Genomic DNA, 24,253 nt, shown 5'->3' with positions numbered 1-24,253 from the left:
TGAGATATCAGTCCCTAATGTAGCTGGATGCTCAATTTTATTCTGTCTTTGGTTCTCCTTTTGGTTATCCACTCGAACCTCTCTTATTGCAACTACTTCACCTCTACTTTGATCTTGACTACCTAGTGTTGATTGAGAAAACTATATATCATTAGCCTCTTTTGTGACAAATAAGAAGCACTCCATCAAATCTTTATATTCTTCAAACAAACTCATTAGTTTATGATCTGTATCTAGAAGCATATAAGACTTAGGTGATAAATGTCTAACCACAGATTAAATCTTTATGGTCTCTTCAAGCTTCAAATTGAATATATACACTATATCATCATATAGATCTATGTAAGAATAGCGGTTAACATCAACTAACTAACTTTTTTGTCTCCCAAAATAATATTTTATTCTTGTAGAATTCTTAATCTTCTTAAAATAACCTTCAAATTTCATCTTCAAGTTGAAAAGCGCACGGTTGCTCCATTTTAATAAGCCTGGACATGGAATAAGCAACTATTCATGATCAATCATATACAAAATAAAAATTAATATGATATTGTTAAGATTTGATGCCTCGAGATTCAGCTCATATTGAGTCCACAGCAAGATTCGCGATGAAAAACGAAGTCCAACGAGATCAAGATCATCCAAAATGGAGCTCAGATGGAGAAAATATGGGCTTTTGAAGATTACACGTAAGCCGAGGTAGCGGAGGACGACCGGCGGTCGGTGGCTGGCGGCGACGCGGCCACAGGCGGCAGAGCACGGTCCAGGCGGGGCCAACATGCGGGATGCGCAACCCAGGTGCGCGGCCCAGACGGGCGCACGGCCGAGGCGGGCGGGCGGCCCAACCCACGCACGGGCCCACGGGGCGCGGCCCGAGCCCAAGCCTGCGCGCGCGGGCCGGCCCAGGCCCAGGCGCCTTGCCTGGGCCCTATACCCCGGTCCACCATGGATTGAGAGGTCCACGGCTGGGCCTGTGGACCGCGTGGGCGTTTTCCATATATTTCTCACGGTCCACGGCACTTTCCATGGATCGATCGCGATCAGACGGCTCAAGGAGTTCCCGATGATGATCCAACGGTTCAGGAACTTGATTTGGGTTGATCAAGGAGTTCTAAACCTAATCTAAATCATGTTTTAAGCCTATAAAGGGCCAGGAACAGTGAGTTTTTTGTGTGGTCTGCTGTTTTGCCGCAGGAAGCTATGGACGTACGGAACCCGTGAAGAGAGAAAGGAGTGTGCATTGCTGAGAGAGAAGGAGCAGGGCTTCTGGATAGCGGGCGCCAGGTACTTCAGGGGTTCAGGGGGGCCTTCCAAGAGAGAGAGCTTTTGTGAGGGAGAACTTCCTGTGAGAGAGAATTGGGTGTACAAGGGTTGAGGGTGAGGTCTCATCTTGTAAAATTTCTTTTTCATAGTGAAGTTTGCATGTCCCGTGGAGGCGAGCTCTTTTGTGGCTGAACTACATATTTTGACTATTTTTTATTTTATTTCTTCTTTCTTCCTGCTGCATCGTGTGGTACTAAAAAGATCTTGGGAGGTGGTGTCCTGACCAGACATCCATCCAACAGATATAAAAATAAAAATTATATCCAACAAAGAAGCAATAGATAAAAATTAATGTACTTGAATCATCCTTACTATGATATTAATTAATGTGTTTAAATTCTTTCCATCTCGTTAAAATAACATACAATAGAAAAAAATAAATTAAAATTTTTTGGCTATATACCCTCCTAAACGTCAAAATTTGCATGAATATCTTTTCAAAATTAATATTTATTTATATACCCTCATAAATTGCTAATTGTATATATACCCTTATAATTTTTTTTTGCATAAATACTCATAAGGGTATTTTAGTCATTTAAATTTTAAACCATTAATTTTTTAACGGCATTAGATGATGTGGGTATATATACAAAAAATAAAGAAAAAGAAGGGTATACATGCAAATCAAGCATTTTATAAGGATATATATATATAAATATCAATTTTAAAAGGATATCCACATAAATTTAGATATTTAGAAGGTATATATGTAAAAATTTTTAAATTTTTATATAAAGTAAACCTAAAAACTATTGAGATCTCATATGGCCAGTGGTATAAAGCCTGTTTTAGTTGCAAGTCTATAGTAAAGACTTATGATTGTGCTTTTTTATGCAATCAGTGCAGTCGGAACGATGAGCCTTCAATATTATGATAAAGCTATAATTTTTTTAAAAAAAAATTTTCAAACAAAAATACTTTATTTTTGTCAAACAAAATTTATAAAAAATTATCATATTTTATCAGATATAAATTAAATGCTACCAATGAAGATGACATTGATATTATAACTTTCATCGTATTTAAAAATTAACTTAACAATTAATTCGTGTTTCATGCATTAATCTTGTATTAGGTTCAAGATCAAATCAGTTTGCTTTTCCGCATGTTGTTAAGAAGATTCTTGATTGCACCTATAATTTTTAGATCATATTCGGTTCATAAGGCTTTGACGGTAAATTTTTTAATTTCAAGATAATCAAAATTTTTAAAAAGGACTTTATGCAAGTAATTTTTTTTTTTTAAAAAAAAGGTGCTGTTTTACAAGTTAAAAGAGATCCAATTGATGTCGCACATGAAATGCAAAAGAAAACTCTAATTTAATATTAATAGTTTTCATTTATTGTTGTGTATTTTTTGAGGAGTATTTATTTATTATTCAATATTTTTTTTAATTTATTGTTCTACGTAATATTTTGGGAATCTAGTTTGAGGTGCGAATCTCAAGGATTGACCGACGTACAGAACGAAACATCCTTCCATGTCCCAACGGGCGACGAGATCTTCTTATTTCAAGAAACAAGCCCACCGCCATCCCCGGTCTCCTCCCGCCGCTCCTCCTCTCCGGTGACAGCGGCAACGATTCCCCCGTCCTCCTCCTCCTCCTCCGCATCGATTCCTCACCATGGCCGGTGGAAGAGGCTTGGGAGCGGTGGAGGAGGACGAAGTCGACCACTATGCAGTCCTCAGTCTCCCCTCCGGCGAGGAAGGCGCCTTACTAACCCTTAAGCAGATCGAGAAGGCCTACCGCGAGCAGTCGCGCCTACGCCACCCGGACAAGCGCCCCGACGACCCCAACGCCACCGCCGACTTCCAGCGCCTGAAGTCCTCCTTCGAGCTCCTCAAGGACGAGTCCAAGCGCCGCGAGTTCGACGCCCGCCTCCGCGCTCGCCGCGATCGCGCCCTTCGTGACTCCGTCCTCAGCGGCAAGCGCCGCAAACTCGCTGCCGACCTGGAGGAGAGGGAGCGCGCCGCGGCGGCGGCGGGGGAGGGGAAGGAGGAGGTCCTCGACCCAGCCGAGCAGGCCAAGCGCCGGGAAAAGGAGATCGCTGCCGAGCTGAAGAGGGAAATGGAAGCGTTTCAAGCCCGGAAGGTCTCTGAGAAGACCGCTCCCCCTTCCACTTCGGTAAGATTCGAGGGTCGCTCAGATGAGGGTTTCTAGGGTTTTACTTGAGGAACGAATTTTTGGTTTCTTTTCTGATGGCTAATAATGGTTCCTGCTCCTGGAGAAATTTAGCTTTTTCCTGCATTTTTTTTCTTGTTTTCTGCCCTCAAATTAACTTTTATAATGTAGAAAACGTGTGAATTCCAACAGTTTTAAGGTGAATTGATTGTTAGGAACGGAATGGGCTAATGATTGCCATCCTCATAATTTTTTTTTTTCTTGCTTATTTTTCGTTTTTCCCCGTCAAAGTAACTTTTTAATGTAGAACATGTAGCCTCCTGAAGGATATGATCTTTTTCCCCAGCTTCCTTTTCTTTTCTCGTCAAATTAATGTAACGTAGGAATTCATAATTGCTTACTATTTGGTGACTAATTTAGCCTCGGAAAAAACTTTTATCGTTATTCTGCTTCTTGTTCTTTGTTTCTTCTTCCTTCCTCCTGAAAATAACTTTTTTTAATGTAGAACATGTGAATTTCCTAGATCTTAGTTTTTAAGGTCATTTGAATGTTGCTATTTTGGTTTAGAATAACTTCTATAATATATGACTTCGGATTTGAAACATATTTCGTTCAATGGATTGAAAGCATTGGCTCCTTTTATTTTTTATGCTTTTAGATGCAGAAACATACATATACAGGAAATTTATGGTTAGACTTATTTCGTAAATGAATAACTTTGGTTGTGTATAATTTCAGCAGACAATGGGGAAGGAGAAGGGAGAGGAGAATCGTGGGACGGCAATGCTGGATAAGGAGAGGATATTGAAGGTCTCCTGGGAGAGAGACTTGGGGGATTATAGTGCTGTCAAGCTGCGAGAGCTGTTTGAAAGGTTTGGAGCAGTTGAAGATGTTGTGATAAGGACAAAAGGATCAAAAAAGAGGGGTTCTGCCATTGTCGTCATGTCTTCCAAGGATGCTGCAGTAAGTTTCTGTTCCTTTTCTAGCATTTTAGTATGTATGACTATGGATATGTGACAATTGCTCTACATTTTTTGCCCTTGCGATGGGTTCATCAAAAGCATTGAAAACTGAAATACTTTCTATAAGAAAAACATGATTATTCAACACTAGCTGTACTCATATTGCAGATGCAATCCATTCCCTAAAATCTTTATGAATCTTCTGCCCTGAGATTATTTGAACTTTACATGTTGAATTAGTGAAGTTGTATTTGAGAATTTAGGCAAGACATCTATAGATATGCAGAAGCACTGGCCTAATTGAACCTAATAGTATAAAGGACTTTGTGATTATTGATAGTCCTGGTGGAAAAAATGACTGGCCATGTGAAGTTAGGAGAGGGGCTAATTAGATGTAAAGAAGAACATAGGTTGAATTTGCCTCTATTACTTATCGGTTGTTGTATATTGCATTATATTGGTATTTTAATTGAATAAAACAGTATCACTTAAACATCTAATGTTGAGATAAAGGTTTTAGAGGTTCTTGGCTAAAATATGTATTCAAATCAATACAATTTCTTCCTCTCTTAAAAAAGGAGAAAACAAATCACCATAATTTTCTTTATTGTCACTTGCTAATTACTAACATGCTTCTGTGATTTTTTAATGCTTTCTTACAATATACAAACCATTTTCTAAGAGATTCTTTAAAATGTTATCAAATCTATGCAATAAGTTTTTATCTCTTGTTCCTAAGAAAAAAACAATCTTCTGTTTAAACTCCTTGCTAGCTCTTCTGGCTATGTCCTAGTACACACTTCTAATTTCTGTTTTGTATTCTTTCATGATATCTTCCTGCACAAGTTCTTTTTTTTTGAGTCATGTCTTCCTAGCTTGCTTTATAATATCTGACATTATTATAGTTCATTCTTTTTGTTTGGCTCTTGGGAGAGGCTGAACAAGACATTAAGAAAGAAAGCAATTGCACCTCCCTTTGGCTCTTGAAGTTGGAGGAAGGTGGGGAAAGTGATTGAGACCAGGGTTCAATTCCTCTTCTGCAAGCATTTCATTTTAAGGGAAGGGTTAGAAGGCGTAGCATTCACAAACCACATTGCATACAAAATTAGAAGAAAAGTCTATGCTACATGTGTATTTTAACTTTTAAGTATGGAAATAAAATATTTTGTATGTGGCAATAGGAATCGTTTGTATCCATCTCAGTTTATTTTTCTTTACTTTGTCTGCAGTTGATGCAACTCTTATAGCTCCTGCAATATTCTCATTCCTCAGTCTTTCCATCCTAGTCTTATCAGCTACCTATTTGAACAGTCTCTACCCATTATATTTGCTTGCACACACATGTGCACACACATATATAAACCATTTGTGAGGAAATGTATGTCATTACATGTATGTATAGTTGAATAAACATGTAGTCATTTTGTGTATGTACTTATGTATGTTTACACAACAAGGAGGTTAAAATTCTTAAGTATTTGACAAAATCCTAGAAAATGATGAGTTAGTAGATATTGGAGATTATTAATTATCATGCACGCAACCAACTTGTTTCATTGAAAAGTCATTAAATGTCCAAGAGTATTAGTAATTTTGATGTTAATTAATAGCAGGGATATCATAATTTTTGCATGAATACACAAATGAAGAAAATGGGGGCATTATTAGTTATGGATTATCTCTAATGCAAGTTCAGTAGGCAGGTTGAACATCTTCAAGAGAAGTATGGTTATGAGATTATGTCTTCTTTGATATTTTGCCTAACAATTTCTTTCTACACCATCATGTTCGGTGCTCATATGTATGATTAAACCATTTCCTTAAATAATATTGTAGAATAATATAAAAATCTTATTCAGCTCATCATTTTCTGAATTACTTGAGTTAATATCAGAGACACTACTAAGAGATCTTGTCTGACACTTCTGTTATATTCAGCAAGAGGACACTTCTACATTGAATGCATAGTAATTAACATTCCTTGTTTTGGTCTCTTTTATTTGTAATTGAAAGTAGAAGAATGAATTCCAAAAGCTCTATAAAGATCTATGCCTTGGTTTAATTAAGTTGAGAATCCTTCTAGAATATAATTCTTGTCAATGAAGATGTCACCCATGTTAATAGAAAATAAGTGTTTTGACCAATTGTTTTTTAATGTGTTTTCCTGGTCAACTTGATGGTGCCTTGAAGAAAGCCTACTATGCTCCCTTGTTTGGGATTTCTTGATTTGGCTTTTAGTTTTGGTTCTTGGTACCTGATTCATCAAGCCTTATAGGTTGTGATAGTGTCTTTTAAATAGTCTGTCATATTCTGTTTCCCGAGTGGCTGGTTATAGTTTTCTTATATAGTGGGTGGTATGAATATATTGGAAGAGTCTACACTTCTTAGGTAAATTTTCTTATGTAACTAGCACATAAGTAGTGCTCAGTTCAGATCAAGTTTATATTGATATGGTAGCTTTGGTAATGGCCATTTGTATAAATATAGGTGTCTCCTTGTTCATTGATGAATGAGAATATAATGATGAATGCACTTCTTGCAAAAGTTGCCTTCTAATTCAAACATAACTGATTTACAATTCAGATAAAGATCAGGATCATACAGTATATTTGGTCTTGGCCAGTATGTAGATTCAAATATCTTTTTCTTTGTTCATGAAGCAGAATTTTGTGATAGAAGTGGTGTTCGAATTGTAACATGTAAAGTTTGCAATTTAGATGTGTATTGGGGGTCCATATATGTAAATCAAGTTTTTCTCTGTTTTTATATACAGATTAGAATATTCAATACACTTTTAAAATATGGAAACGTTAAGCTTATATAGCTTCTACTTTATCTAATTCTGTCTTTATAAATCAGTAATGGTCTGTAACTTGATGTCAGTTTTCTGTGAAACTGGTACCATTAGTAGCCAAGGACACTTCGAGCATTAGAGGGTTCTGCCATCAAACCTATGAAGCCATTTGGCGTATCTAAATGGTTCACAATTTTACGTAGTTTTGGTTTTCTCTAACAGGGGTTACTCTTCCATAATTTTCCCGTACCTTGACTTAGAGAGAATGGAAGGCTTAACATTGAGAACTATGATCGTCCCTAAGGCATGTCTTGAACGATAGAATAATAAAAAGAAATATATGAAACATAGCTTTCTCCCTACTTTCTCTATCTGTCCTCTCTCCATAACCCTCTACTTTTGCCCTCTTGGTTCTGTTCTTTTTTTTTTTCTTTTCACTTTATTGTGGTGCCTCTCTTTCCCTTTCAAGCTCCTTGTTTGGTAGGCAGTATTCTAGCAGGCATCCAAGTTTAGTTTGTGGCATTCCTGGGTGGTCTTTTTCTTTGGCTTGGGGTGCCCCATGGTCATGACTTGGCCTGCATGCTTTCATAGCTTTCTGCCATAGTTTTATTAGATGCTTAATTCCCACTGTTTTTCATGTATTTGCTCATATTCTTTTGCTGTTTGGGTTTTTTTGTGTGCTTCCTCTGTCTGGGATGTTGAATTTTTCTGTCCTATTTGTTGATTCCATCTCTTTTGTAATGACATAAAAAGTGTTTGGTACATTCTCCCACCTTTTCATATAATGATATATAATACCTAGAGCCTAAACCACAGAAGCAAGTCTTTTTTGTGCTAATTCTGAATTGAACTTTGATTTGCTATTCAAAAAAAAAAATGCTTTCTAGATCTAAGCTACTGGGTTGTATCTGTATGCTAATATTCTCAATATACATGGTATATGCTCATTTATTCTGGTTTTATCTCAGGTAGCGGCTATACACAGTATGAGTGGCAGTCTCTCAAATCCTTTGTTAGTTCTTCCTCTTCAAGCTGCTTCTAATAGCTCTCCTGCAAGATCTTCTGAACCAATCAACTCAAGACTTGGCAACATTGTGGGTGCTGGTTTTCAAGATTATGAGGCTTCAATCATGAAGAAACTTCAAAAGGTATGTATCATTTTTCAAGATTAATTGTAATCCTCAACTTTTGTTGTTTGGTGTTCTTTTATGATTCTATTCTTCCTCTTACCATATATTGATGGTAGCCTCCTTTCATATGGTATATGAACACGATAATCATATAAAGTAAAATATAAAAATTAAATTACAAAGCACACAAGTCACCAAAATGGAACTTGATATACTGATGCAGCCAAAAAAAAAAAAGAAAAAAAAGAAAAGAAAAGTCAGGAGAATGCACATATATTTAGATTTTACCAATGTTGTAATCTCCAGACCTGAATTTTCTTATTATCATCCATATGGACGTGCATATCTATATTTGCAAGTTGCTGTTTGTGCATGTTAATATTTGTGTTTAGATGTCTACACTCAGTACATACGTGCATGCATACATACAATATATACATAGATATAAGATATGCATACATATATACATATATATACATATACATAGAGATGCATACATATATATACATACAGACACACACACACATGCTTAGATACATATATATAGAGATGGATTAGGCTCAGGTCGATTAGATTTGGGCCCAAATCTGGTTAGGTCCCCATCTCTACAATGCATGTGGATCTTGATGCAGACAGAGATAGATAATAGTCGACCTTTTCCTCTGTTAGGATGATGTGGAGATTAAAAAAAAAAAAGAAAAAAAAGAAAATCTGGTCCATTAATGCTGATGGGATGGGAGGCCTCGCGCGCCCTCCCTCTCTCGTTTTGAAACCCTCCGTCTCTGCCTATCCTCTCACTTTCCCTCTCTCTCTCTCTGTCTCTCTCTCTCTCTATCTACAAAAAACAACCCTTCCTCTCTCTCTATCTCTCACCAGCAGATACCTCCTCCCTCTCTGTCTCGCTGGCCGAAGCATCCTCTCTCTCTCTCTCTCTCTCACACAACTGAACAAACCTTTTCTCCCTCTCTCTGTCTTTTGTCAGAACCCTTCTTCATCTCTCTCTGTCTCTCGCCAGTGGAACGCTCCTTCCTTTTTGTCTCTCACCGGTGGTCCTCAACCTTGGACCCCACCCCCAAACCCTGATACACACACGCGCGCACGCGCGCGCACACATGCACATACACACATATATATTCCCTCAACAGTAAGCAATTTTATTTTGTGTAAAAATGACTGCTGTTAAAGTACAAAACATTTTAAATGAAGTTAAATTTTAATATATGAAGCTTTAAACTAGCTAACATATAGATGGTAGCACAATATGGCAAAAAGAAAGACAAGCAAATAAAAAGTCTTCTATGCTAATGCTTGAGCCTGGCTAAATCTACATGGGGTTGGATGACTCAATCTATGTGCCACATGAATTATGCACTTCCTCAATCCTTTTTCCCCCTCTGCAATTTTCAACTACCTTTTGGTAGAGATTTGTCATGGGATCTGCAGAATAGGGCAATATGTGGTCCATAGGTGTGTAAATGTGGCTTTGTTTGTCCCTTGTATTATGTGGTACTTAGGTCAGGTTCTGTAACTTCAGTAGCAAAATTCTACATATTAGTGTCGCACCTACTTTAGAATCTCTCTGTTCTTATGTGGTTCTTTATGCTGAAATGTTTTAGAGGATCTCTTTTGCTTACCTACACCAAGATCTGCCTCTACATCTACTCCTACATTGATTAACTAAATGTTACTGTTTGTTTTATTGTTTAACCATGGGGATCTATAGTTCTTAAGTTACTCATGTTTCTTTGGCTGATTGAGCAACCTGTCATGAACCCTTTTTGAGGTGGACAAGATCAGCTTTGATCTAGATGTCTATATGAAGCAATGCTTGGGCAAGTTTAGTTTGCAACACCTAACCAATTGATTTGTTGAAGACTGGAAGGGTGGGGGATCTAGTAAGGTTGGATTGGTGTCTAGGAGGTTTGTGTTAAGAGTAGTATTAGATAGAAACTCGGCATCAAGGTTTGTTGAACCAGTATTGGGGTGTGTATTGGTTGGCAGCTATTTTGGTACAGTATGGGTTCGTACTATGCCATTTTGGGGCATACAGAAACAAGGAGGGATGGGGAGAGGGGGGGGGGAGGGGGAGAGAGAGAGAGGAAGAAAGAGGGAGGGAGGAAGGGGGAGAGAGGGGGCACTTACCTATGAGGGCTTTGTTTCAAAGAGGGAGGATCATCTGAGAGAGAGAGAGAGAGAGAGAGAGAGAGAGAGAGAGAGAGAGAGTCTCCAAGGCTTTACAGGCAAGGGTTTCATGTTAAAGAGGATAATTGGTAAGGATTTCATGTCAAAGAGGGTTATCTTGAAGGCTTAGCATCATTGGATGGAGAGAGTAGGGGGAAGAGGGGGAGGCTAATGGGCGAGGGTTTCGCATCAAAGAGGGGGGATTGTCTCTTAGAGAGAGAATGAAAGAGAGAGAGCCTCAAAGGCTCTCTAATAGTCAAACTATGGGTGGGGGAAGGGTTATTATGCGAACTTAGTGATATAGCCGAATTGGGCTGAATTGCCCGATTTGGATCGGTTCAGCAATCACTGCTTGGCATAGGTGCCAAGTGTCTAAGTATCCTCTAGTGTCAGAAATGGCAGCCTTGAAAATTCTAGTCATGGGGACATGGCTATGTAAGTATGTACGCATATATGTCCATGTAATATGGATGTATAAATGTATGTATGTGTACATATATACGAATAACCTACATACATATGTATCTTGTTTGTGTTTTAATACTTATCTGAAAAAGAAGAAACTTAGAATTATCGATCCTATTTGACAAATAAATTAATGGAATAACTATGAGTTTGCAAGGCAAGCTGTTTAATTTTATTCACTAGGTTCATTTAAAGTTATTTAAGATATATGAGGCATTAAATTGATAAATTGATAATTAATCATGATACACTGATATTCAAAACATAATTATATTTTTCTTAAAGTGTTCATATAGTTATGATAACTAGTGACACTGTTTTCAAAGTGTCGACAAAACATTAAGGACATCTCACTTAATGTACCAACACTTAAAACTGACAGTCCCCTACATGACACTCTACAAGAAAATGTGCTAAAGAATTGGACATTTTTTGCTAATGTCAGCAGGACACTTCAAAGTGAAGTCTCCAGCTGTGTCATGTTGGGTCATGCTGTGTCCGAGTGACCAAAGTCTCAACACTCTTAGGTAGCTTAACAACAGAGTGTCTGGGTAACATAGGTTGAGAGCTAAGTTGGCTTGTAAAACCAGCTAGTAAAACCAGTCAAACTACAAAGACACCTGTGCTAATAAAACCAGTCAACTACCTGCATTACTTAGTTCTTTGGCAAAACTAAATATCAGAACTGATTAGTCTGCTATCTCATAAAAAAGTGTTAGAACAATGCCATGGAGGTTTTCTGGGGAAATTCTAGAAGTTGTAAGGTGTTTGGGGTAGTTCTTTTGAGTGGTGCTTAAGTAACCTGGCAAGATATTAGGAAAGAATTGATTTTGGATGATAGAACTAAACTAATCAGTTTATTGTTGGATTTTCTAAATAGCTGGATCTAAACTGAGGAGAGCCATGAATGGATTTCTAGAAATATGTTGTACAACAGTAAGACATGCTTTATGTAATTGCAAGTTTCAATCAAAACCAATAAGAAAAACCTGAACTGGATTCTGAACCCAATCAACCGATCCATTTTGGACTCAATATCTTACTGCTTCCTTCCATTCAATCACTTTACACTGCTACTATTATGTTTGTTAAGGTTTTCTGTGATCTTAACATTGAATCAGATAGCATCTGGTGCCTTAATTATGATTGAAGAAATGTGTAATTGTCTTAAGAATGTTATTAATTAAGACCAAAGTGATGTAAGTAGGATGGAGCAACAGAATGCCAACACATGTTTCAACTGTGGAGGCAGTGAGAAACTAGATTACCTCCATGTTCTTTTAGTCAACCATTGGTTGATTTTTCTAAAGGAAAATGTTGCAAAGTATGCTTTTAGTGGTAGTTATTAAATGTTAACCCCAGTTTGTGGAGCATTATATTTTCTTGCCTTGTCTAAAATTTTCCTAGAAGGAAACACAATAGGTTGAAAGAGGTCCTTTTATATGCAAGATATCACATCTTAACCCTCATATATATACTCTTTCCATTTATTACTAATCATCTTAACCTTATCTATTGCTAAACAAGATACATAATTGATTCCATGTGATTTGTTTTTGACCCTGATACAAAACTACAAACACCCTATTATGTTGCATGGAAGCTTTATATGCTTTGCTCTGCAACTCTATATTTATTTATTATTCTTTTATTTTAATATGATTATCTGAGGCAAATATCTTCCAACACTGGCTTGGATTTATAATGATTCGATAATCAAGGTTGTTATGTGCAATTCAAGCATTGTTTGCACACGGTGATCACATCAATCAAGGTGCACATCAAATATCTAGATATGATGAAACAAATTCTAGGAAAGATTAGTGTTTCAATTTGTGCCTTTTGGTGTCTTCTGGTTGATTGTGCTTGCAAAAGTTTTTTCAAGTCACATACAAAGACACTATGCAATGTATTTCCATGTTAATTACTTACATCAATTACATTCAGCTGGCGTTGAATGCCATAAGGATAATTATGTATCCAACCTCTTTGACTTATATTTGCTCGTTCACTTTTTGAGTTCTACATTTTGCTTCATATTTCTTTTTTTAAAATCCAATGGCATGGTCCAGAATATTTTCCTATATATCCCTAATCATGTCCTTAGTAAAATAAAATGCCCAAGCTCTCAACTTTGTTGGTGATAAAAATTATTATGTCCTTTAAACTATACATTATGTTGGTCAGAATTTTTTTATCTTCATTCTAAAAAAGCTCTTACTTACTATTTGCCTTTCCCTCTAGGGCTCTCATAATATACAATCAGATAATAGAAAATATCGACATCCATATTGATAACCTAGAAATATGCTATGGAAGTGTATAGTGCCAACACACGGTACACTATGGCGCCAAGACATCAAAATAGAGGTGAAATACCATGTGACAGTGTAGTATTGATATGGGAGCCAATATTGGTACCATCTGTTGTGGCTCATAGAGTATGCATCGGTACTTAAATCGTTGGCATGCACACTGATCACAGGCTACAAACGAACCAAGTTGTTCACAAGTAACTTTGAATTGGCTTGATAAATAGCTTGATTGAGCTAATTTGATTAGGGGAGGAACCTATCTAAAACATCATTGGAAGCTCAACTCAGATGAATGGAGTCTCAATGCCTTGGGCCTGCAAAAACATATAGAAGATCCTTAGCTTGTATTAGTAACAAGCTTGTCAAATCTCAGGTTTGTTAACAAACTAGCTGAGCATGAATATCTTTGGTCAAGCTCCACTTGAGCTTGGTTCCATTTGACCCACCCCTACATAAAGAGTAATTTTATGGGGCCAAACTGTAGTACAAATAAAAATCTATTTATGCAACATGTTTAGGTGATTGGTGCAGCTTATAAGGTCATAGTGATGTGTGATTGGGTTATGGCATAAAGCATCAGGGCCCTATTGGCACATGGCAATGCAACCCCTTTTTTTAAGCAAAAAATTTAGAAAGCCAGCTACAACCTGAAGGGAAGGCTTATGTTTTTGATTGTTGATGTTAGCTTTATCAATGCTGTTCGGGTTAATATTTTCTTCTCTTTGTTTGGAGATTTACTGCCATCAAAATATTCTAGCCAATAGTTGGAAGATGAAGCACTATTGTTGTTGGCAACAACCAGTTCTCTGAATATATCCACATTCATGAAGAAACTCCTCATGTATGATGACTCTAAAGACTTAAAAGGGTTAATTATCTTGCATGAAAGTAATGATTTAAAAATTCAAGATGTCTGCACCTTCTAGATGTCTAAGATGTAAAAGAGAAAAAGAACAGTTCTACAATTGGATAGAATCTAGCAAAATCTAACATGGCTAATGTGAACTTTGACTTTATGAAAATTGAATCATTGAAGATTTAGCCTTGGCCATAAGTGAAAGAACATCTTATGTTGCAACTTAAACTAGGACATCATCTAAAAAGAAGTTAGATAGGTTATTAATTAGGGTCCTTGGCCCTACTTAAGTACCAAGAGCTCCCCGCTAAACAAACGCCCATGTGGGTCCTCATGCACTCCTCCTGTTTAAGCTTTGACATCCTTGCCAAGGTAGGGGTCCAATCTCAAATGCTAGATTAGCTTATGGTCTGCCACAAAAGGGTCTGTGTTGTAGTGCCTTCTACCCACATGGACCATAGGCTTCACTGGCTCTGCTACCATCTGCAATGATGTAGAACCTCACTTGAGTAGATGCTAGTAGGAGTTATTAATTGGGGTCCTAGACCTTGCTTAACTACCTAAGACCACCCTAACACATAGCTAATATGAGAAATAATATATGCTTGCATGGGTCCTCACAGAGCAATTCATAAATATTTCAATTATTGAGCACATCCATATAGAGACACTTCAAATCCTTAAATCATGATATAAAAACTAGAGCTAGATCAAGACAAGAGCTGTCATATCTTCTATATTGATATTTTACCATTATTAAGATCGGCAAGAATTAAGCATACATTTGAAAAGTGAATATCAATCCTTCTTCTTTACATTTATTTATTTATTTTTGGTAAGCAAGAGGGAGACAAGAACTCCCTTCTATGCGATGTTTTTATATCTGTTTGAGTATTATCAATGAGTGTCGTAGGGAAATTTTCCAACCACATGAAATCCTCTTGATCTTCCATTGCTTTCCAAATGAGCCAATTAGTAGCTTTGTTTCCTTCCCTAAGTATATGAGATGCTGTGAAAGTATACAAAAATGTGGGAATGTGCCAGATGTGATGCAGCACAAGATGCAGCAAGCTTATGCTATGGCGAGTTGGACAATGTGAAGCTTCATAGAAGCTATTGCATTCGTGAGTGAAGATTTCGACAAGTAAATATTTGATTTATTTCCATCCCATGAGTGAGGATGAGTGAATAGGATTTCGAGGTTTCCATTAGATTTTCTTATAAATTTTCCATTAGAGATAGTCTCAGATATTGGGTAGGTTTCTATTTTGAGTACTATTTTGCAGTGGATTTAATGCTCGAATTAATCGGGTTTAATTCTGAAATTAGGGTTCAGGGTCATGTCCTATATATATGTGTCTAATATATTGTGTGGGGTGGCTTTTTGTCATATTAATAAAATTTCTTGGAGAGAACTTCCTTCACTATACAGAGGGTTCTGTAATCCAACTTCAAATTTTGAGTGTTGATCTTCAAAATCAAGTCCCAGCAGTCAATTCTCCCTTCATCTTGCATGCTGCATCATTTGATAGGAGAGCCTAAGTTTCTGATTTGATTAGGATGGCTCCAAAGAAGAGGTAGATAGTGCAGGCGGCTACAACAGGAGAGGTGGAAGGAAGCAATTGGATGCAACAGAGATTTGATGCCAAATGGAAGCTCTTATTCAACAGCTTCATGTAATCAAAGCCCTCTCACATGTTGAAGAGGTCAAGGAGGATGAGGGCATATCCAGCCCTTTCCATGAGATTGCATGAAGGGCATTAGAGGTGAGGCTGACCTTGGCAGGGGATCTAGGATGATGGGAGTATCCGAGTATGGCCCTTAAAACCGATATGCTTGGATTCTTGAGGAGTTTGACCGTGGAGTTGTTGTATTGCCTCTATATGGTTGAGGATATCCTTGAGTTCAAGCAGGTTCCTGAAGACAAGGAAGTGCTGCAAGTGGCAACACAGTTGCAAGGTAGGGCAGTTGCATGGTGTTACCAATTGAAAATCATGCAGGAGCATAGAGGCTAGCCAAAAATTATCGACTAAAAAAAGATGAAAGAGATGCATTATGAGTTCCTTCCATACGATTTTGTTTGCTCTCTGTATTAGAGATTGCGAAATCTAAGACAGGATATACGCTATTTTGGAAAATTCTATGAATTGGTTATTGAAAATATCAAGATCAATTAGTTTGTAGATATACTGGGGGTTTGTGCCAAAGCATTTAAGGTGAATTGTTGCTGAGGGGTTGAGGGTCGGTGTTAGAAGTGCATCAATGTGACCTAATGGTTGAAAAGATGATGTCTCAGGGTGTTTGAGCAGTAGGATGGCTTACTATGGGAGGTAGCTTTGCTATTGCTATGGGTATATCAGAATCAAATTCAACTCAAGATTGGATTCTACAACAGTTCCCTAGGGCCGGATATGATGTTTCTAGCATGGAGAGTTAGGCCATAGAGCTGTAGACTGCAAGAAGTCAAATGGGAAAGAGGGGAGGTGTTTATTGATTGTAGAAAAAGGGGAGGAACTTGTAAGTCACTAAGCCATGCATATTTCTGATGACTTTGTGGATGAACTAGAGGAGGTTGTTTGTGAAGATGCCATAGAAGTTCTGGTCGTACGATAGACCTACCTTCACCATACCACCTACACTATTGGGGGAACGGTGTACAAGATGATTATTGATGGTGGCAGCTATTATGACAATTTGGTGACAAAAAGGGCTATTATCAAGTTGAACATTGTAAAGCACCCTCAACCATATAAGCTGGCCTGACTAAAGAAAGGTAGCAAGGTATTGAGGCTGCTTATTGAGGATACCTAAGCTCCAACTAGGGAGAGTAGTAAATTTCTATCTCAAGCACAACTTATTGAGGCTACGACTAAGGAAGTGATACCTAAGCTACAAGTAGGGAGAGTAGCAAATTTCTATCTCAAGCGCAACTTATTAAGAATACTTCAAAGTTTGGTGAGGTATTGGTTCCATTGGGAAAGGAGGTTATTGAAAATAGTACTGTTTTGAAGATGGCTCAACTTATTATTCAGGAGTCTGATGATGTCTTCTAGGTGGTGCTGTCATCTAGTTTACCCTACTTTGAGATATTCAGCATTGCATTGACTTGGTTCTAGGAGCTAGTATTCTGAATCAAACCTATCATCAAATGAGCCCTATAGGGCATGCAGAGTTGTCTAGGCAAGTGATTGAGCTTTTAGAGAGGGTATATTTAGGATAGCACAAGCCCTTATGCGGTTCCAACACTCCTTAACTCCCAAGAAGAACCTATTGTATGTGGGGGGACAACATGGCCATAAACGTAATAATGGTGAAGTATTGGTTCCCAATTCTGAGGTTGGATGGCATGTTAGACCAGCTGTCTAGAGTCAAGGTGTTTACCAAGCTAGATCGAAGAATGATATCATTTGAAAGGATTAGGCTAGGGGATGAGTAGAAAATAGCCTTTAAAATGTGCTTGGGGTTACATGAATGGCTGGGATGCCATTTGGACTGTGAAATGCATCTAGTACATTCATTTTAAAGCCATATATTGGCAGGCATGTGGTTATTTATTTTGAGGGTATACTCATATATATATATATATATATATATACACACACACGTACATACATATATATATATATATGTGTGTGTGTGTGTATACATATATATATATATATATAGTCGAAGTGCAAAGGTGCATGTGTAGCACTTACTTGAGATACTATTGACACTACATAGAGAAGTTATATGCCACCATGAGGAAGTGCATCACTATGGCTAATCAAGTATTATTTTTGCAAAATGTTATATCTGGAGATTGTACTATTATGGACCAATGCAAGGTGCATACCATTTTTGATTGGCTAGAACCTGAGACTCTTCATGAGGTGTAGAGTTTTCATACATTAGCCTCGTTCTATCGCAGATGCATTTACAATTTCATAGGATGAAGGTGGGTCGGTTTGAGTTTGCTCCTGATGCTCGATAAAGTTTCATGGAGCTTAAGGCAAGGCTAGATTTTGAGCAAGTTTTTAAAATGGATTGTGATGCCTTTAAGGTGGGTCTTTGGGTAGTCTTTGAACCAAAAGGGAAGGCTGGTTACTTTAGCCAGAAGTTGGGTGGGTCGAAGCTTGACTACTCTACATATGTTGTTGAGTTTATGCTGTGGTCTAGGCATTTAGGCTTTGGTGTCACTATCTTTTATATCGGGAATTCATTTTATTTTCTAACTATGAGGCTCACAAATATCTTAGTGGCCAGGACCAGCTCAGTTCATGTTATGCTAAGTGGTCAAATTATCTATCGAAGTTCATTTTCGTTCTTCGGTATAAAATTCAATGCACAAAATCGGAAAGATAATATTTTGAGCCATCGTACTTCTTCGCTTATCATCATGCATGCTACCATAGTTGGTTTTAATTTTCTAAGTAGGATTCATCAAATTAACTTGAATCGGATGGTTTGGGACATGCCAAACCATACCGACGGCTAACCGGTGCAGTTCGGATGTTCGATTCGAAATACTGGTGAAAATAGAGCAAGAGAGAAGGAAAGAGAGGAAGAGAGAGAAGAAGGCTGGAGGTGGCTGGCGATGGCCTGTCAAGGCCGTCGGAAGGTTGTCGAGGCTTTCGGGGCTTTGTGGTTCTCCGTAAAATGCGAGAAGAGAGAGAGATAGAGAGAGGGAAAGGGAGGGAAGAGGAAAGAGGGGAAGACGGCGGGGAGGCTATCATGGCTGTCGGACGGTCCAAAAACGTCCCGTGATTGTCGTAGGTTCGAAACAAGGGTGACACCCATGTTTCATCAGTTTTTTTTTTATTTAAAAGATGATAAATAGTGAAGCCGGTAATGAGTTTGTCGGCTTCACTATTTATTTCATTTTTTTAAAAAAGCTGATGAAATAGGAACGAACGTGATGAAATAGGGGTGTCGTCTCTATTTCGAACCGGTGGCGACCATGGGGCATTTTTGGACTATCCGATGGCCCTCCAGTGGCCTCTCCATCGCCTTCCCCTCCTTTCTCTTCTCTCTCTCTCTCTGCTCTCATTTTCTCTTGCGGAGGACCGCGGAGCCCAAGAGGCCTAGGTGGCCCTCCGATGGCTATCATCGGCATCTCTGGTGGCCTCTCTTTTCCTCCCTCCCCTCTCTTTCTCTCTCTCTTTCTCTCTGATTCATCTCTCGTTTCTATGTCTGTTCAGGCTCGATATGTTCCGGTATGGGGATGTACCAACTCGTACCGTTGGCTAGTTGGCATGGGGTCCGATTCTGAGTCAGCGATCCTTGATTCTGAGAGATATATTGGCTGCTGATTTATACTTTGCTAGCGTTCTTCATGAGGTGCAAGCTCGACAACAAGATAAATTTCAATTACAAGATGGCTTTTTGTTTAAAAGGACTCACCTATGTATTCCAGATTGTTGAGGCATAAATTTCTACAAGAGTTGTATGGCAAGGGTCGCTTATGCACAAGAGGACATATCAGCTTGTGTCCATTCAATATTATTTTCTCAAGCTAAGGGGGGTCATAGAGAAATATGTCGAATGATGTCATCCATGCTAGGTGCCAAAAGGGACAGTGTCCAATGCGAAAGTATACATGCCTTTGCTGGTACTAGATGCAGTATGGGCCAGCATCAGCATGAACTTTGTATTGGGGTTTCCGTGGGCTTAGCATGGTTTTGATTTGGTCTTTGTGGTGGATCATTTTCCGAAATTGCCCATTTCATCGCATGCAGGAAGACAATAGATGCATCTTTTATTGCAGGGCCATTCTTTCTTTCGAGAGGTGGTGCGACTACATGGTGTTCCAATTTTGATCTCTTTAGATCAGAACTCCAAGTTCATGTCACATTTTTTGAGGAACTTATGATGGAGATTGGAATGATTCTTTCATTTAGTAATGCTTACCACCCATAGACAGATGGGTAAACTGAGGTCATGAACAGGAGCTTGGGCAACATACTGTGGAGCTTGGTTGGTAAGAATCCCAGGCAGTGGTATCAGATTCTCACCCAAGTGGAGTTTTCATTCAATAGATCTATCAATAGATTGATAGGTTCAGTCTTTTTCAGGTTGTGTATGGTTGGAACCTAAGATGCGCTCTGGACTTGGTGCAAATTGCACAACTAGGTCGAACTAGTTTGCAAACTGAAGATTTGGTGCAGCAGCTTCAAGATATGCACCAAATAGGTGCATGAGAAGATTGAGGCATCAAATAGGCAGGACGAGTATGTAGATGAGCATAGGCATAGGGTGATATTCAAGGTCCGTGACTGTGTGGATTGTCATTACTAGGGAACACTTATTCCTCGCAAGGTTGAACCTTATGAGATGATAGAGAAAATTAATGATAATGCCTACTATTTGAAGCTACCGAATCATTGTTGTGTCCCATGATGTCTTTAATGTCAAGTACCTCATGCCATACCATGATGATACATCTGATGAAGAAATTGAATTTGAGAGGAAATTCTCTCCAACCTGGGGAGAATGTTGCAACATAGGGTATGGTCGTCAGGTATCATGACTAGCTGGATCATGCCAAACGTCATTGAAGCCAGCACATTCGTAATCACAACTTTAACAAGCAAGTATTCGATTTTAATTCCATCCTGTGAGGGAGTAGGATTTGGAGATTTTTATCTGTTTTTCTTATAAATTGTTCATTGGAGAGAGTATCGAATATGAACCAAGTTTCTGTTTTTGTAGTAGAATGATTCTAGTATGTGTTCTTATTATTGTCTATTTTGATTATGATTTTGTATTAGTTTTAATGCCTGAATTATGGTTAAGGGTTATATCCTATGTATATGTGTTATATCCTATGTATATGTCTAATGTATTGCATGGGGCAGCCTTTTGATATATTAACAAAATTTCTCGGAGAGAACTTAATTCACCATATGAAGGGTTTTTTAATTCCATCTTCAATTTGTGTGCTGATCTGCAAAATTTAATTCCAACGATCAGATCCCCATTCACCTTTGCACTGCATCAAGATGTCTACAGGACATGTATCATATGAAGTAGTTGCACTGTATGAGGCCTGTAACTAGGAGATCACTGTGGATGGATCACCTTCAATCCAAATATTTGAAACATTTAATAATTGAGCGACCACCATGATGCCTTCCCAAGCACCTCAAAATTCAGCCATGGGAACCGAGACTTCATGAAAATGATACCCAGCTGTCACAAGCCGAATGTCTAAAATCTCTGATAGGAAAATCTTGCTTTGGCCTTATCATTTTGCACTCCACCGTCGAACTGATCATTGTGTACTCAAGATCTACTGGGAACATCCTGTCTGTTTGCCCATTTAAAGATGAGATGCCAGAGCCAATCGATTTGGTTTTATGGGTGACATCCTTATTTCTCAGTTTAAAATATAGTAGTTTTATAATTGCAGTTCTACCCTTTCATAGAATGTATTGCAAAATTAATATCTTATCACATTTCATTTCACAGTTATTGGTGCGAGAGAGCTACATCAACACTCTTCTGACCTAAATTGCAACTTATGGGCTAATTACAGTCCTTGAATCTGGACTCCTATCCCTAATCAGGTCTCTTTGGCTTTGGAAATCTGAATCCAATGCAGAAGCACCCCATCCCAAAACATCTGGAAGTTGGGCCTGTGCTGTAAAATTCTGATTCCGCCCAACCTCATCCAAATCAGATCTAAGCAGAAGTGACCCTTAATGAAATGAGTTTAAATCAGGGACCAAACTGTAGACTGAATACCAATTCAGGTTGTGCAACCCATGTTGATCCTTGAATCATGCTGGACCTGGACGAGGAATGATTTTCTTATATCAAATAAACATTTGATTGCAATCTTTTTCCTTCCCAAATTTGGTTGACTGCCATTTCAAAACTACCTGGTAATGCTGCTAGGTCTCATTGCTTTGCTGACTAATTTGTATAACCACCGTTAAACTAGAAAACTTTATAAAAACTAATTTTGCACCTGAAGAAAAGTAACATACAATCCATATGTAATACAGAACTAATGCTGATCAGATCAAAATATGGGGATTAATTGTTTAAAGTCTAGTCCATTATTCTTTTTGTATCGGTATTATCATGCTCAAGTGGTATACAGTTGATTAAGAAATCCAAGTGAAATGCCAATTTCCATATTTGATGCACGAAACATGTAGGTATGCTTCTGAAAGGATGATCTAACCTCCTATTGAGTTGAAAATGAGATTAGTAGATTATTTGCTATGATTTCAGAACAATAAAGTTACAATGTTACCATTTGAAAATTAAGTTTGAAATTTGAAGGATATTATCACACGAACAATCCAGAATATGGCAAGAAATTTTGTAGATTTGACATCATCCAATGTTTAGTTTGTGCTGCTAACTGCTTTTTTTGTTCATATTCCGGAGCTTACCAGCAAATTCATTTTTTGTATACAGGCCAATGAAAAGAAGAAAAACATGTAATAATGTTGAACAAGTTTACTTCGGAGATCATGAAAGTGGTTTAGTTTGACTTCGACAACCTGTTCATGAAGGTAAGTTTCGGCAAGTTTCTACTCCGATTGTTGCATGTAGTATCAAGGTCGTGCTCTGGCAATTGATTTCTATTTAGATTATCTTTCATGTAGTATATGTAGTATAAGATCATGGGCTTGGCTGATGGTGTTGTCTGTATGAACATCATACAGGGTGGACGATACATTTGTCTCTCACAAATGAAAACAATTCTTACCCACAGATATTGCATTTGGAGGAATTTTGCCTTTTTTGTAGAACTTGGACAATATCTGGAGTATCCTTTCTATGTCTTAAGTTCCGTGTATTAGCTCATCTAAGGGTGTGTGACTAGAAAGCATGATGTGTCGCATCCTCTGATGACATTTTACTCTCCTGTATGCTCCAGCATCCCTTTCTGAGCGCTATTGAGGAATAGTGCCATGAATCCGCAACAAGTTACAGAATTTATACTGAAAGGCAAAAATTCAACATCCCTGTGGTTGCCATTTACTTATTTGAACCATGTATTGAGTGTTGTTTTGTAAGCTGTTCTTTTCTTCTATTCTTTTCTCCTTGTGTTTTGTTTGATATGTGAGTAGCGAATGTGGTGTTAGAATAATTAATTATATTGAGTGATGGAAGTATGGGTGAGCGTGCCATCCCCTTCATCTAGCACAGGTGAAGCTATTTGCTAGCTTGCTGGTGGGTTTTACATGTTAGTCTGCAAATCTCTTACTTCTGATGTTATTTCTTTATTCATCATGAAAATTGGGTTTGAGAAAGTCTTTGTGCATCATCTGCGGTGTAATAAAATTGACATAGAACGCATCATCAAATCATATTTAAATATGTAGTCATATACTCAATAGTGTATTTAATGTCTGTAATTTTTTTTTTATTTAAAATTTTAAATGATGAAAATATTCATTTTCTTCTGAAAAATTTATGGTATTCTATAGTCATATTATAATATTTTATGGTCAAATTATGAGTTCTTGTATATAAGATGTTATAATTTATTTTTTTAAAAATCATAAAAATGAGATATTTCATCATTAAAAATTTATAAAATTTTTAAATAATAAATTTTTTTTTTATGATATCTTTTGTGTAGAAAATCAATATGATCATAAAATTTTTTTCAGAAAAAAAAAAAAATTTTTATCATTCAAAATTTTAATTGAAAAAATAAGTCTATAGTTATTAAATGCATGTTGAAGAGTGATTACGTGATCCAATCAGATAGGATAATATATTTTTTCTGCATCGATTGAGATATATAAAAAATTATTTAATTAGGTTGTGGCTTCTGTATTTATGTTTTCTAGGAGTCTAGATAACTGGATTCGGTTTATTATGGTATTCCAAATTACTTTCGACTTGTGGCTAAAGTTTGGGACGGTTCCGGTGTCTGGGTTGCTGCTAACTGCCATTAGGAAAATGCTATTTGTATTTGCTGCCTTTTTCAGGTCGCTACACCGCTCACTGCAGCTGTTCTCATTTCGGAGACTAATTATTCCATTCAAAATCACCAGCGGATCCGCTCGTGTACGGCGTGCGACATCTGTCCCTTATCTTCTTCAGGTCAGATGCCTTTGGTCTCACCTGTAATAATATATTGTTTTTAATCGGC

General features: G+C 37.7%; 1 protein-coding gene across 4 annotated transcripts; it reads left to right on the top strand.

Moving 5' to 3' along the window:
• The first annotated feature begins 2,822 nt into the window (after window positions 1-2,822).
• Window positions 2,823-24,204, top strand: LOC105042562 (uncharacterized). Of its 4 annotated transcripts, none has more exons than XR_012141055.1 (5): window positions 2,823-3,451; window positions 4,187-4,411; window positions 8,173-8,352; window positions 22,561-22,658; window positions 24,090-24,204. XR_012141055.1 is itself a non-coding variant. In XM_010919842.4 (4 exons), exons 1-4 carry the CDS (start codon window positions 2,951-2,953, stop codon window positions 22,585-22,587), a joined length of 933 nt encoding a protein of 310 aa, XP_010918144.1. In that variant the 5' UTR covers window positions 2,823-2,950; the 3' UTR covers window positions 22,588-23,180. The 4 variants fall into 4 exon arrangements, 1 of the variants encoding a protein (XP_010918144.1); XR_003800531.2 differs by lacking the exon at window positions 24,090-24,204 and adding an exon at window positions 22,812-23,180 and having other exon boundaries at window positions 2,824-3,451; window positions 4,190-4,411; XR_002164621.3 differs by lacking the exon at window positions 24,090-24,204 and adding an exon at window positions 22,812-23,180 and having other exon boundaries at window positions 2,824-3,451.
• The last annotated feature ends 49 nt before the right edge of the window (window positions 24,205-24,253 follow it).

This window comes from Elaeis guineensis, chromosome 4 (assembly GCF_000442705.2).
Source record: "Elaeis guineensis isolate ETL-2024a chromosome 4, EG11, whole genome shotgun sequence".
In the NCBI taxonomy this organism is placed as follows: domain Eukaryota; kingdom Viridiplantae; phylum Streptophyta; class Magnoliopsida; order Arecales; family Arecaceae; genus Elaeis; species Elaeis guineensis.
Note: the sequence above shows the minus strand (reverse complement) of the source record. Positions and strands in the feature narration are given on the sequence as shown.

Bases quoted from the DNA above. Each gene is read 5' to 3' on its own strand.
- LOC105042562 (XM_010919842.4), top strand. From the start codon at position 2,951: ATGGCCGGTGGAAGAGGCTTGGGAGCGGTGGAGGAGGACGAAGTCGAC. The intron at 3,452-4,186 runs GTAAGATTCGAG...GTATAATTTCAG, and splicing joins CCGCTCCCCCTTCCACTTCG to CAGACAATGGGGAAGGAGAA. The intron at 4,412-8,172 runs GTAAGTTTCTGT...GTTTTATCTCAG, and splicing joins TGTCTTCCAAGGATGCTGCA to GTAGCGGCTATACACAGTAT.